We start from the raw sequence: 15,525 nt of genomic DNA, 5'->3' as shown, positions 1-15,525 counted from the left end.
TGACTTAGATGAGGGGAGCGATGGCATGGTAGCTAAATTTGCAGATGACACAAAGATAGGTAGAAAAGTATGTTGTGAAGAGGACATAAGGAGGTTGCAGACTGATATAGGTAGGTTGAGTGAGTGGACAAAAATCTGGCAGATGGAGTATAATGTGGGAAAATGTGAAGTTGTTTACTTTGGCAGGAAGAATTAAAATAGCAGAGTATTAATTAAATGGAAAATTACTGCAGAATTGCGAGGTGCAGAGGGATCTAGGTGTTCTAGTGTATGAGTCACAAAAATGTTAGTATGCAGGTACAGCAAGTAATAACGAAGGCTAATGGAATGCTATCCTTTATTACGAGAGGAATTGTAAATAAAAGTAAGGATGTTATGCATCAGTTATACAAGGGCATTGGTGAGACCACGGGCTGCGTTTTAACACTCCGCCACTGAAGTAGGTGGCGGATGTAAAAAATACATCCTGTGCGCACGGGGACCACGTCATGGAGCCGCTGCGATTTCAAACGCAACGGCTCATTTGCATGGCCGCGGCGCCCACCTGCCGCGATGACGTGGAGGGGGAGGCCGAGCCATTGCCGGCAACGGCGTCCGGCACCAATGTGGAGGAGCTGGTGCCATTTTTAAAGGGCTTACAGCCCTCAATGTGCATTTTAAAATTAAAAAGCCAAGTAACGTCAAGTTTCATAAAACTAAATAAAAGAAACTAACCATGCAGTCTCACCCCCCCCTCCCACACCCCCCAATGGCATATCTCAACATTCCTGCCCTTTTCCCCCACGGAATACAGATGCTGACAATTTGACCTTCCCCACCCCCACACCCCCGCCCGCCAAAGTTTGGCACCCTTGTCCTTTATCCCTTCCCATCACACCCCCCCGACCAATCCGCAGTGCTGTCACCCCGCTCCCCCGCCCTCCCGCACAGAGAAAAAATCTCCGCCCCCCCTCCCCACAGGTGTCACATCTTGTTTCCCTGAATGGGGATTCGAAGGCACAGCATTGTCGGCCGCCCGAATGAATATCGGTGCGGTGATTAATGAGGCAACGGGACCATTAAATCAGGTATGTAAATTAATTTCCATATGGAAATCGTGGTCCCTTTGCTGAGTGGCAGGGCGACCGCCACGAGGCCTCGCCACTGCGGTCAAGGTCGGTACGGACCCTGCTGCTGTCGGGACCAGTGGTGGGCCTCCGCTGTACCGATCTTCGTTGCCCCCCTCGTCACCGTTCCTGACGGCGGAGGGGCTTTAAAATCCAGCCCAACATCTCAAATACTGTGTGCCGTTTTGGTCTCCTTATTTAAGGAAGGATGTAAATGCGTTGGAGGTGGTTCAGAGGAGGTTTACTAGATTGATACCTGGAATGAGCGGGTTGTCTTATGAGAGGAAAGGTTGGACAGACTGGGCTTGTTTTCACTGGAGTTTAGAAGAGTGAGGGGAGACTTGATTTAAGTATATAAGATGCTGAACAGTCTTGACAAGGTGGATGTGGAAAGGATGTTTCCTCTTGTGGGTGAGTTCAGAACTAGGGGACACTGTTTTAAAATTAGGGGTCGCCCTTTTAGGTCAGAGATGAGGAGACATTTTTCTCCCAGAGGGTTGTGTGACTTTGGAACCGTCTGCCTCAGAAGGTGGTGGAGGCGGGGTTATTGAATATTTTTAAGGCGGAGGTAGATAGATTCTTGTTAGCAAAGGAATCAAAGGTTATCAGGGGTAGCTGGGACTGTGGAATTCGAGACACAAACTGATCAGCCATGATCTTATTGAATGGCGGAGCAGGTTTGAGGGGCTGAATGGCCTACTTCTGCTCCTAATTTGTATGTTTGTATGTATCAACTGAACTCCATGCATCCCATTAGACAATGTTGCATTAGACAACATAAAAAGTTTCTCATTACAGTCTGTATTTGAGTCTCTCTGTTTTTGAGTTTCTCTATATTTGAGTCACTGTATTAAGTTTTGTTGTATTTGAGTTATGCTGTGACAGAAGTTGGAATTTGAGCCTCACCATTTGAAACATGAATCAGATGGCAAGACTGTTATTATTGTGTATCTGGGAAACTCTGTGTCACTTTCCAATGCTGATGGGCCACAAGCATCAAGGACACAGAGCCTATCCTGAAACTAAAAAACTCTGCCCCTTTTCGCTGTGTCTATCAATTTGATATCAGGCTGGCAGCTGTACTGCACCCAATCAGGAAAGATTACATTATGAAAACAAATGATGCAATCGTCTGCCTCATCTCAATTCTTTCCCTATTTCCCTGGGGATCTAGTGATGTGTCTGCTGCCATCTTCATCTTGCTGCTATTAATGAAGTCTTCAGCGTCTGTGGGATCTGTCCCTGCTCTCACATTCTCCTCCCACTTATTTTCCCCGTCGTGAAACTAATGGCGACAACTTGTGTTTTTTTTAATTACAACTAATTCATCTCTACTTTGAAGGATTTAAATCTGTCCAATTCTCCTCCTGGTTTTTCTGAAGGTGTTGACTCTTGCGGAGTGTGACTGTCCTGCCATGTGTCAGTCTATGACAGTAAGTGTCAGCCAGGTAGTTGACTGAAAGGCATTGTAGCCGAGCCCCATTCTGTCTCACCCAGAGGCTACACGCGCACTCTCTCAAAGGGGCTCAGTGGATAGACAGCAGGAGCAGGAACCCTGGCTGAGTTTTTTCTCTGCCTTTCCGAGCCCAGGGTGTGGGGGTCAGGCGGGGGATGGATGATTTGGTTAGTCTTTCTCACCCCTACCCTCATTTCCTGCAATAGCAGAGTCTGTTGAATCCCTCCAGGATTGTCCTGGAGTCTACAGGTATTAAAAGATTAATTTCCTGGACACTGCTGGGAGCAACTCTCGGGAGGAAAAACATAGGAACATAGAACAAAATGGTGTCTTTTCATTTTCTTCGAACATTTTCATTTCTGAATGATAAAAATATTGTAGATGGGGTGGGGGAAGGCTCTTTGACTGACAGTCAAGATTAATCCAGTTCGGTGACAAAGAGTCTGTCCCCTTTCCAAATAGCCCTGGGAAGGTGATGCGTATCTGGACCAATGGGAGGAGTGTGGGTGCAGGGCGGTCTGAGGTGATAGGTCATGTGATGAAACCTCCAGGAATGCACCCAGGCAGAGTTGACAACCCCAGCTGCGAGTGTATGTTGGGAAATTGCTCAAGGGTTGCTTTGTGATTTTAAATTAGTGGGTGGAATATCATGGGATGGGATGCATCCATTTCCAAAAAGAAAATCTGTCCCAGTGAGTTCCTGATCTCGCACCTACTGTTGGGGAAGGATTAATCATTGGAGGCCAAGAGCTCTCCTTCAGCGAAGGAGAGAAGCAGTAGGACCTTGCGGAGTGCTCTTACACACCCCTTAGCTGCTGGGTGGAGAATGGTACAGTAATTTCTAATCACCTCTTCTAATCTTTCCTCCTACTGCACTTTCATTTATATTTTTTCTCCTCTCTTTAAAGCACCTTGAGACATTTTCTCAGTTGAGGGTGAAAAATAATGAAAGAAAGAAAGACTTGAATTGTTACAGCATCTTTCATACCCTTAGGACGTCCCAGACACTTTACAGCAAATGAAACACTTTTTGAAGTGTCGTGGACTTGCACATAGCCAGGTCCCACAAACAGCAATGAAATGCTGACCAGATAATCTTTTTGAGTGATGTCACGGCTTTAGTGAGTGTTCAGAGGAGATTTACTCGAATGGTACAAGGGATGAAAGACATCAGTAATGTGCAGTGACGAGAGAAACTGGAGTTGTTCTCCTTAGGGCAGAGCAGGTTAAGAGGAGATCTGGTATGATGGATTTTCATGGAGTAAATAAGGAGGAACAGTTTCTAATGGCAGAAGGGTCATTAAGCAGAGGACAGAGATTTAGAATTATAGAGTTTTACAGCACAGTAACAGGCCCTTCGGCCCAACGCACCTGCGCCAACCATCAAGCACCCGTCCTGACTAATCCCATTTCCCCGCACTTGGCCCGTAGCCTTGTATGTTATGGCGTTTCAAGCGTTCATATAAATACTTCTTAGATGTTGTGAGGGTTCCTGCCTCTATCACCTCTTCAGGCAGTGTGTTCCAGATTACCCTCTGGGTGAAAAAATTTCTCCTCAACTCCCCTCTAAATCTTCTGCCCTTAACTTAAATCTATGCCCCCTAGTTATTGACCTCTCCACGAAGGGAAAAAGTTTCTTCCTATCTATCCTATCAATGCCCCTCATAATTTTGTATACCTCAATCAGGTCCCCCCTCAGCCTTCTCCGCTCCAAGGAAAACAACCCCAGCCTATCCAGTTTGTCTTCATAACTGAAATGCTCCAGCCCAGGCAACATCCTGGTGAATCTCCTCTGCTCGCTCTCCATTGCAATCATATCCTTCCTATAGTGTGGTGACCAGAACTGTACACAGTACTCCAGCTGTGGCCTAACTAGCGTTTTATACAGCTCCATCATAACCTCCCTGCTCTTATATTCTGTGCATCGGCTAATAAAGGCAAGTATCCCATATGCCTTCCTAACCACCTTATCTACCTGTGCTGCTGCCTTCAGTGATCTATGGACAAGCACCCCAAGGTTCCTCTGACTCTCTGTACTCCTTAGGGTCCTACCATCCATTGTATATTTCCTTGCCTTGTTGGTCCTCCCAAAGTGCATCACCTCACACTTCTCAGGGTTAAACTCCATTTGCCACTGCTCCGCCCATCTTACCAGCCCATCTATATCGTCCTGTAGTCTAAGGCTTTCCTCCTCACTATTTACAACACCACCAATTTTCGTGCCGTCTGCAAACTTACTGATCATATCTCCTATATTCACGTCTAAATCATTAATGTACATTACAAACAGTAAGGGTCCCAGCACCGATCCCAGTGGTACACCACTGGTCACAGGCCTCCATTCACAAAAACAACCCTCGACCATCACCCTCTGCCTCCTTCCACTAAGTCAATTTTGAATCCAATTTGCCAAGTTACCCTGGATCCCATGGGCTCTTACCTTCTTAACCAATCTCCCATGCGGGACCTTATCAAAAGCCTTACTGAAGTCTATGTAGACTACATCAACTGCTTTACCCTCATCTAGTCACCGTCTCGAAAGTAATTGTCAAAAGAACCAAAGGCAATGAGGAAAAGGTTTTACACGAATTGTCACAAATTGGAATGCATAGCCTGGAATAGTGGAAACAGGTTCAATAATAACTTTCAAAAGGGAATTTTATAAATACTTGAAGTTGAAAAATTTGCAAGGCTATGAGAAAAGCACAGGGGAGTGGGTACAGGCATGATGGGCCAAATGGCCTCCTTCTATGTTGTATCATTCTATGGGTGATCTACGAATGAGGGATAAATATTGGCCCAGGACACTCAGCTTGTTCTTCATCAAAATGGCAGCATGAGACATTTTACATCCACCTCAGAGAGCAGACAGAGCCTCAGTTTACTATCTCACCTGAAAAAACAGCCTCCTCTGACAGTACAGCATTCCTTCAGTACTGCATTGGAGGGTCAGCTGAAATTATGGACTGAAATCTCTCGAGTGGGGCTTGAAACCACAACCTTCATATTCAGAGGTAATACTTACTGAGCCACAGCTGACAGTGTTAGCTGCTGTTGATGATGGTTCCACCAGTTAGGGTGTAGAGTTTCACCTTGCATTTCTGCAACTCAAATCACGGTAGGCATCGACTTCACCAAGGCTCCTTAGACAGCACCTTCCAAACCCGCGACCTCTACCAACTAGAAGGACAAGTGCAGCAAATACATGGGAACATCACCACCTGCAAGTTCCCCTCCAAGTCACACACCATCCTGACTTGGAACTATATCGACATTCCTTCACCGTCGCTGGGTCAAAATCCTGGAACTCCCTTCCTAACAGCACTGTGGGTGTACCTACCCCAAATGGACTGCAGCGGTTCAAGAAGGTAGCTCACCACCACCTTCTCAAGGGCAATTAGGGATGGGCAATAAATGCTGGCCTGGCCAGCGACGCCCACATCCCATGAATGAATAAAAAAAAAAATGTGCATATAATTTGTGTCGAGTCAGTCTTGGCTCAGTGGATGGCATTCTCATCTCCGAGTCAGATGGTGTGGGCTCAAGTCCCAGTTGAATGCAAAAGTCAAGGCTGACACTCCAGTGCAGTACTGTAGGAGTGCTGCACTGTTGGAGGTGCTGTCATTCAGATGGCTGTATGATACTATTTAGAAGAAGAGCAGGGGAGTTCTCCCTAAAGTCCCAGCCAATATTCATACAAACATCGGAATTAGGAGCAGAAGGAGGCCATTCGGCCCATCATGCCTGCTCCACCATTCAATGAGATTGTGGTTCATTTGTTTGTGTCTCGAATTCCACACTCCCATCTACCCCCAATAATCTTTGATTCCCTTGCCTAACAAGATTCTATCTACCTCCACCTTAAGAATATTCAATGACCCCACCTCCACCACCTTCTGAGGCAGAGAATTCCAAAGTCGCACAACCCTCTGAGACAAAAAATGTCTCCTCATCTCTGTCTTAAAAGGGCGAGCCCTAATTTTAAAACAGTGCCCCCTAGTTCTGGACTCACCCACAAGAGGAAACATCCTTTCCACATTCACCTTGTCAAGACCGTTCAGGATCTTATAAACTTCAATCAAGTCTCCCCTCACTCTTCTAAACTCCAGTAAAACAAGCCCAGTCCAACCTTTCCTCATAAGACAACCCGCTCATACCAGGTATCAATCTAGTAAACCTCCTCTGAACCACCTCCAACGCATTTACATCCTTCCTTAAATAAGGAGACCAAAACGGCACAAGTATTCGAGATGTGGTCTCACCAATGCCCTGTATAACTAAAGCATAACATTCTTTCTTTTATTTTCAATTCCTCTCGTAATAAAGGATGCCAAAGAGATCAAAGGGTATAGGGCGAAAGCAGGAACAGGCTACTGAATTAGACGATCAGCCATGATCATAATGAATGACGGAGCAGGCCCGACGGGCCGAATAGCCTACTCCTGCTCTATTTTCTATGTTTCTATGTTTTCTACGATAGCATTCCACTAGCCTTATTTATTACTTGCTGTACCTGCACACTAACCTTTTGTGACTCATGCACTAGAACACCTAGTTCTCTCTGCACCTCAGAATTCTGCAATCGATCTCTGTTTAATTAATACTCTGCTTTTTAATTCTTCCTGCCAAAGTAAACAACTTCACATTTTCCCACATTATACTCCATCTGCCAGATTTTTGTCCACTCACTCAGCCTATCTATATCAGTCTATAACCTCCTTATGTCCTCTTCACAACATACTTCCCTACCTATCTGTGTGTCATCTGCAAATTTAGCTACCATGCCATTGCTCCCCTCATCTATGTCATTGATATAAATTGTAAAAAACTGAGGCCCCAGCACAGACCCCTGTGGGACTCCACTCATCACATCCTGCCAATCAGAAAAGGACCCATTTATGCATACTCTCTGTTTTCTGTCAGCCAGCCAATCTTCTATCCATGCTAATATGTTACACCCGACACCATGAGTTCCTACTTTGTGCAACAACCTTTTATGTGGCACCTTGTCTTCACTATATGAGGCAGAAATGCCTTCTGGTGTTAGAGTAGTACAGTACGTCAATGGGTTCCCCTTTATCCACAGCTCATGTTACTCCTTCAAAGAACTCCAACAAATTGATTAAACATGATTTCCCTTTCACAAAACCATGCTGACTATTCCCGATTACCTTGAGTTTTTCTAAGTGCCCAGCTACAACCTCCTTAATGATTGATTCTAACACCTTCCCCACGACACACGTCAAGCTAACTGGCCTATAGTTACCCATTTTCTGCCTCCCCTTCTTCTTGAATAGAGGGGTTATATTTGCTACTGTGACGTCTGATGGAACCAACCCAGAATTACTACCTCATTAGCTACCTCTTTTAAGACCCTAGGAGAAAGTCCATCAGGACCCAGGGACTTGTCAGCCCGCAGCTCCATCAGTTTGGTCGGTACCACTTCCCTCATGATTGTAATTTCACCAAGTTCCTCTCTTCCATCCACCTCCTGATTTACAGCTTTTACCGGAATGTTTTTTGTATCCTCTACAGTGAAGACAGAAGCAAAATATTTGTTCATTGCATCTGCCATCTCCTTATTATCTACTATTAGCTCCCCATTCTCACTCTCTAGAGGACCAACACTCACTTTACTTCCTCTTTTCCTTTTAAAATATCTATAGAAACTCTTGCTATCCGTTTTTACGTTTCTAGCATGTACATTTATCTCTCAATGAACATCACAGAAACAGATTATCTGGTCTTTATCACATTGCTGTTCGTGGGAGCTTGTTTTGTGCAAATTGGCTGCTGTGTTTCCTACATTACAACAGTGATGACACGTCAAAAGTATTTCATTGGTTGTAAAGTGTTTTGGGATGTCCTGAGGGTGTGAAAGGTGCTATATAAATGCAAGTCTTTCTTTTTATTCAGCCTCCAGCAGGTGCCATTTAGTGGCTTATCCAATCTCAGCGTTTGCTCATCAACTTTACACCAGACATCCAGCTTCAGCCTACACAGGGCAACTTGAATGTATGAGCCACCTTGATGTCCTAGACATACAAGTGCTGCAACCATAGGTTTGTCTCAGTTCCCCAGGAAGTTCAGCTTGGGCTCTGGGTGCCGATGGTTATCTAAGTGATCCCTGTGGGGAACGCATGCACTTAGATGTTGAGAGAGGGCCTGGCATGTAATGCCACTGTTGTTGAATGGCCTGTCGACACAGAGCCTTCTGCAAAGAAGGCCAAGGATATTGTAATAGATCTGAATAAGAGATATCCACTGACGATCGGTACCCAAGGGGTTTATTGATAGATTCCTATAAATCACGGCACAAATCATTGTCACATCATCTGCAAAATAGCCTTGACCTATTCAAAGCCTATATTTCTCAGGCAATGTTTCTGAAATTTTCCAGAATGTTCCCAATCTCTTTTTCTACCGGAAGCAGTGCTGAAAGTAATATTATTATAATGAGATGAGTAATGTTGAATAGATAAGCATGAAATGGCAAATTATGTTAATTTGTTCAGGAGCTGGGGTTTTGTATATGTTGAGCTTATGAATAATTTCTATTTACGGAAGGAATTTATTAAATTAGTCAAATGGAAAGTCATGTCCGGGGGCGCAGAGGAGGTGGGTGGGGGTGATTGCTTGTTTCAAAACTGCTTTATTGAAAAGGAAATATTCTTTCAAAAATTGTCTTTGACATTTAAACTAAACTCTTCAGAGCAAATTTTAAGCAGTATTTTGTTTTGTTCACGCGCTTGAATTCCCTGTACTATCTGGGAGCCCAGTGCCCACCCTGTTGGGAAGCATCAAACCTCCCCTCAGTATCTTCTGTCAGTGATGCAACGGCTGTTACTACAAGCAACAACAACTTGCATTTATATAGCATCTTGAATGTAGTAGAAGATCTCAAAGTGCTTCATGGGAGCATCAGCGAACAACATTTGACACCGAGCCAGATAAGGAGATATTTAGACAGCTGACCAAAAGTTTGGTCAGGAGGATTTTAAAAGGAAGAGGGAGAGGTGGAGAGGTATAGATGGGAATTCCAAAGCTTAAGACCTAGATAGGCATGACCACCAGTTGTTGGGTGAAGGGAATCAGAGATGCCCAAGAGAGCACAATTGGAAGAATGCAGGATTCCCAAAGAGTTTTCTGACTGGAGAAGGTTACAGAGACAGGACAGGCAAAGGCCATGGAGGAATGTAAACTCAATGATGAGAATGTTAAAATTGAGGTGTTGCCAGACCTGGAGCCCATGTAGTCAGTGAGCACACGGGCAATGGGTGAACAGTGGGCGTTCGGAAGAGGAGAGGCATCTGCCCTATGGCAGACCTTAAAATTCCATGGCACTCTTGAAAGAGTTTGAAATTTTCCCAGTATTCCTTATCAACCAATACCACCCAAAAAAGATCGTTCATCTCACCTCAATTTTCATATTCTTATCCTTGTTTTCAAATCCCTCCATGGCCTCGCCCATCCTATAATCTCCTCCAGCCTTACAACCCTCCAAGATTTCTGCATTTCTTCAATTCTGGCCTCTTGCACATCCCTGATTTTAATTGCTTCTCAATCGGTGGTGATGTCTTCAGCTGCCTGGGCCCTAAGCTCTAGAATTCCTCCCAAAACTTTGCCACCTCTCTCACCTCACTTTCCTCCTTTTAAGACGTTCCTTATAACCTACCACTTTGAACATGCTTTTAGTCACCTGTGTGAAACTTAACAAGACATCATTAGTCTATTCTGTCACAGGATGCTTCCCAGCTGCATTGCTAGTTAGCAATTCCCCACAGAGGTGACCAGGAGCAACAATCCTGTCTGATGTTTCTTTTCCCCTTTCCTAGCTCAGAGTTATTGAGGTCAATTGTAGATTTCCCATCATTGTCCAGGTCTGAAATCTGTTAATGTGATGCCAACTGGAACTTGAACCCAATGCGAGAGAAGCTGCATTCCACTGAGAACAGTGCATTTACCAAATAAACATTGGGAGGAACTCTTGAAATAGCATAATCTTTAAAATTATTTTAGGCTATACAATATGGCAAATCTCATGCTTTCGGAGAGCAGATTTTTACTCTAACCTTGGTCAGACTTTCAAGCCTCCCTCTGCATTGCCACAAAACCACCATAAAGCTCATCAGGGCTCTAATTCCAGCTGTCCTACAACTATCCTTACCTCTGTGCTGTTTCCATCACACTGATGGGAATGTGCAAACCAGTTGTTTCCAGTTGAACACTGGTCAATGTCCACACTCTGCAGATTGATGTCAATCCGAATCACTCCTCTGAAACACAAAAAGAAGGTACATATTTAAAAACCAACAGTACAATTTCTGGCAGATCACAAGGTGAATAAAACATTCGCTGTTGTCAAAGACTCCATCAGGATACTTTTTAAAGGAGGAACATTGTCACCAGAACCCCTTTTAAAGAGGGGGTTTGATCATCAGGAGCAGTTTGAAGAAAAGACTCTACCAGCATTGTAAAGATTGAGTCTTCAGGAGGCTCAGCAGCGATTTCATCTTTGAGATTTGGATTCAGATGCAGCTGGGGTTGGGAATGTAAGTCTACTTCTGTGAATTGTAGTGTGCACAGAATAAGTTGAGGCAGACGTGATGAGTGAGGTCCACAACACAAAGTTACAAACCAAATTCACTCTTACAACATTGTCCTAGCCAATATTTATCCTTCAACAAAGATCAATAAATAACAGATTATCTGGTCATCATCTCATTGCCATTTGTGGGAGCTTGCTATGCGAACTCCCTTGCTTTTCTTCAAAATAATGTCATTGTGGGATCTTTTACACCCACCTGCAAGGTCAAATGTCTGATTTGAAAGATGAAAAATAGGAGAGTGTTAACTATCGACTAGTGCGTTGGGGCTGGTGCTTAAAGAGACAATGCAAAATAATTTAAAACACTTAGGGGGAAAATGAGTGGGTAAGGGAGCAAAGAGATCTGCACGTCACAGATTAAAAAGAGACTTTCAACTGAACCAATAGTGAAAGTGAGCTCCTGTTAAAAAGTAATCATTGATTTTCATAGGATTTTTAATATGATGGGCAATGTAAACATATCAGGGACTGCAAAGGGATTTGAATTGCCTGGAGTTAATGTTGCAGAGCAGCAGATAGATGTGATGGATAAATACATGAATCGGAATAGAAAGACTGACAAGACTGTACGGCTGAGACTAATGAAGAGTGAAATGGATCATGATAAATATTTTACTCTCATAAACATGGACCAGTTATAGCCAACAGGCTTTCTACTCTGGCATGCTCTTCAATTCTTCAAAAGATGGATTATTTTAGTGTCTTGTAATTCCTACCAGCAGTTACCACCTCTTATCTTTGATATCTTCACCACTACTCCTTCCTCAACTATCAACATTTTTGGCCTCACCATATCTTCTAATCTCAAGTGGAACTCCCACAAGTTGGGCTGCTTGGATGCTGATGGTCCTGGCAGGTGATGAGCATTTGGGAGGAAGCATTCCTCCTCCACCTGCTTCTAACATGAAGCTGAGTTGAAAAACTAAATGCTTGCCACATGGTTGGTGGCCTTCTGTGGTCCCTTTACAAACCATTAGACTGCAGTAGAACTGAAGAACTAGGTGGGACTTTCTTAGTGCAGTCACTGCTCAGTTCTTCAGGGTCTTGGAACAATCTCTAGGCTCCTCGATAGAGTTGCCAACTCTGCCTCGAGGCATTCTTGTCAGTTTCACCACATGGCCTCCTGCCTCCAACTGCCCCACCCTGTCCAGTAGTCTTTTCCCCCCAACATTTTATATTTTTGTAAACAAAAATGTTCAAGGAAAGTGAAATACCATGCAATTTTTCTCTGATTTGTCTGCCGCGTTTTCTCAAAGCAGCATCCTGGAGATGAATCTTTCATTCCTGGAGACTCCAGGATAATCCTGGAGGATTGGCAACCCTATCTATCATTATCATATGCAAGAGGCCTGATTCCTGTTTCAGGCGGGCGGCATGGACACCTAAATATCACCGGAACCAATAAGAGGTCCGACATTCTTCATGTTCAGTTTGGGCACAGGACATATTGCGAAATTCAAGGATTTGGTGCAATTTCTACCCCATTCACAAGAGCTACTCATGCTGTCCTTTATTAAACGACTGCAACCCAGACATTCTGACGCCTTTAATTAAAAATGGAATTTTAATTACACTAGTAATTAGGAAACCAGTTCAGGAATTTGTTTACAAATTTGACTGCATGTTACAGAAGTTGTCATCTAGAATGTGATTTATATAATTAATGTGAATTTAATAATGTACTAATTACACAGAAAACAAATGAACACTTTTGGCAGAGGATTCAATGCTCTGTCTATATCTCCAGAACCTCATCTCTCTCAAACTATTTTCTCCTTCTCACCAAAGTGTTTATTTTTTCCGATGTGTTCTAATTTTTGTTTTTGCTTTTTGGCAAATCTGTCCTGAAGGCGTTCAGTTTTCTTGGGAAACAATTAAATGGGCATTGACAAAACTCATGGAATCATGTGAGATACTCTGTGGTGAGTGCCAACAAGCTACTTGACAATAAGGAGTATCACAGCTGAGCTCTGTCCTGTCCTTGCCTGATGTCCTCACACATGAAGATTCCAGCAGCGTTCACTGGACAGAGCTGACACACACAAATCTTGCCTGATGATTCCTGACCCACCACCCAGAGATGTTGAAAGAACTTGCATTTATATAGCTGCTTTTACAATCCCCGGACATTCCAAGCGCCTTTTATCAAGCTAAATACTTAATTGTAGTGTAGTCACTGTTATAATCTTGGATGCACGCACAGCAAGATCTCAGACACAACAGTATGATTTTTCTCCTGGGTTTGCTCTGAGCAGTGCCCTGCAGATTAATCTTTAATTCCTGGGACTGCAGGACAATCCTGAAGGGTTGCTGACTCCAATCGATCACTGTGGGGAAGTGCCTGACTTTGGCTCAGTGCTTTCTCCACAGTGGCAGGAGTTAGTGATAGACCAATCCAGAATTTTTGTTTTGTTAATTAAGTATCATCAGTTTCCTATGCAACATTAAAACTAACATAGCTGATTCTGTTTACACTTCGCATCAGTCCTGTTGCTCTCCTCTACACTGTGTCCAGTGCAGGTAAGTGGTTTTGGAACATGGTAATTAGCCGGGAATGCTGCAGCGAGTATCTCACCTCCTGACTCCCCAAAGCCTCTCCTCCATCACCTACAAGGCACAATTCAGGAGTGTGATGGAATACTGCCAATTTGCCTGGAAGATTGAAGCTCCAACAACACTCAAGAAGCTCAGCACGACCTAGGACAAAGCAGTTCACTTGATCTGAAGCCCATTAAACATTTACTCCTTCCACATCAGCACACCATGGCAGCAGTGTGTACCATCTACAAGATGCACTGCAGCAACTGGCCAAGGCTCCTTCAACAGCACCTTCCAAACCCATGACCTCTACCAACTAGAAGGACAAGAGCATTAGATGCATGGGAACACCACCACCTGCAAGTTCCCCTCCAAGTCACACACCATCCTGACTTGGAACTATATCACCGTTCCTTCACTGTCGCTGGGTCAAAATCCTGGAACTCCCTCCCTAACAGCACTGTGGGTGTACCTACCCCAAATGGACTGCAGTGATTCAAGAAGGTGGCTCACCACCAGCTTCTCAAGGGCATTTAGGGATGGGCAATAAATACTGGCCTTTCCAGTGACATCCACATCCAAAGAATGAATTTAAAAAATACACAGTACAAGAAGTTTAATTCAGATCTGTACATTATAAAGCCTTATGATTAACTCTGGAGCCTTGCATTTTATTTTTCTGCCTTATTATCTGACTATTATATTTGTTGTTCCATTTAGAGATACAGCACTGAAACAGGCCCTTCGGCCCACTGAGTCTGTGCCGACCAACAACCACCCATTTTATACTAACCCTACAGTAATCCCATATTCCCTATCACCTCCCTACACTAGGGGCAATTTACAATGGCCAATTTACCTATCACCTGCAAGTCTTTGGATGTGGGAGGAAACCGGAGCACCCGGCGAAAACCCACGCAGACACAGGCAGAACTTGCAAACTCCGCACAGGCAGTACCCAGAATCGAACCCGGGTCCCTGGAGCTGTGAGGCTGCAGTGCTAACCACTGCGCCACTGTGCCGCCCTTTTAGTGTGAGACCAACCCTAGCTGCTATGTTGCACCAGTTTGTAAAACCCAATTACTTGCCCCGAGAACTTGCTAAATTTAACATTATTTATTTAACTGTTAGCAAAGTGCCAAGGCTGCCCTGTTAGCTCTTTGTCAAAATTAAAATTTAACAGGCAGTTGGCAGTGCAGAGGGTCACTGGCCTTGGCTAGAAGTGGCAAAGAGCCTGCAGTATAATGAGAGTCTATCGATCCAGTGGTCACACAGGCATACAAGATTCAACCATGCCCTTGAAGTACATCTCAACTTTTTTTTGAACACCAGCAGGTATCCTATAGTAGGTTGAAGGATATGTTGCTTTGTAAAGAATGGGAACTTTATGGTATGTATTGCAGCAGGTATTATTCCACTGCTAAAGTGAAGCAGTGTGTAAGCTGGTGAGCCCCTTTAAGATCACTCTTTAGGTCAATCTCCCATCTTTCACCCTAAATAAACTTGAGCTCACCCAAAACACTGCTACCCTTATCCTAACTCACACCAAGTCCTGTTTGCCCATCATCCCTGTGCTCGCTGACCTACATTGATTGGCTCCCAGTCTGGAAACGCCTCAGTTTAAAAATTCTCAACCTTATTTTCAAATTCCGATATGGCCTCACCCTCTGTAACTGCCTCCAACCCCATGCCCTTAACCCCAGCCCACTGCAGGAGTGGTAGCATAGTGATAATGTTACTGGGCTAACAATCCAGAACCCAGACTAATGCTCTGGAAGTTCGAGTTTAAATCCCACCACGGTAGCTGGGGGAGCTTA

At 44.2% G+C, this 15,525-nt stretch overlaps 1 protein-coding gene across 1 annotated transcript in view; it reads right to left on the bottom strand.

Moving 5' to 3' along the window:
- The window catches only part of gpr179 (G protein-coupled receptor 179), an 82,627-nt gene that overhangs the window by 53,817 nt on the left and 13,285 nt on the right, over nt 1–15,525 (bottom strand). Inside the window, exon 2 of the mRNA XM_068013070.1 lies at nt 10,730–10,838. Within this exon, the coding sequence (XP_067869171.1) occupies nt 10,730–10,838 (109 nt within the window). The remainder of the gene's footprint in view (nt 1–10,729; nt 10,839–15,525) is intronic.

This window comes from Heterodontus francisci, chromosome 33 (assembly GCF_036365525.1).
Source record: "Heterodontus francisci isolate sHetFra1 chromosome 33, sHetFra1.hap1, whole genome shotgun sequence".
NCBI classification, from domain to species: Eukaryota; Metazoa; Chordata; class Chondrichthyes; order Heterodontiformes; family Heterodontidae; genus Heterodontus; species Heterodontus francisci.
Note: the sequence above shows the minus strand (reverse complement) of the source record. Positions and strands in the feature narration are given on the sequence as shown.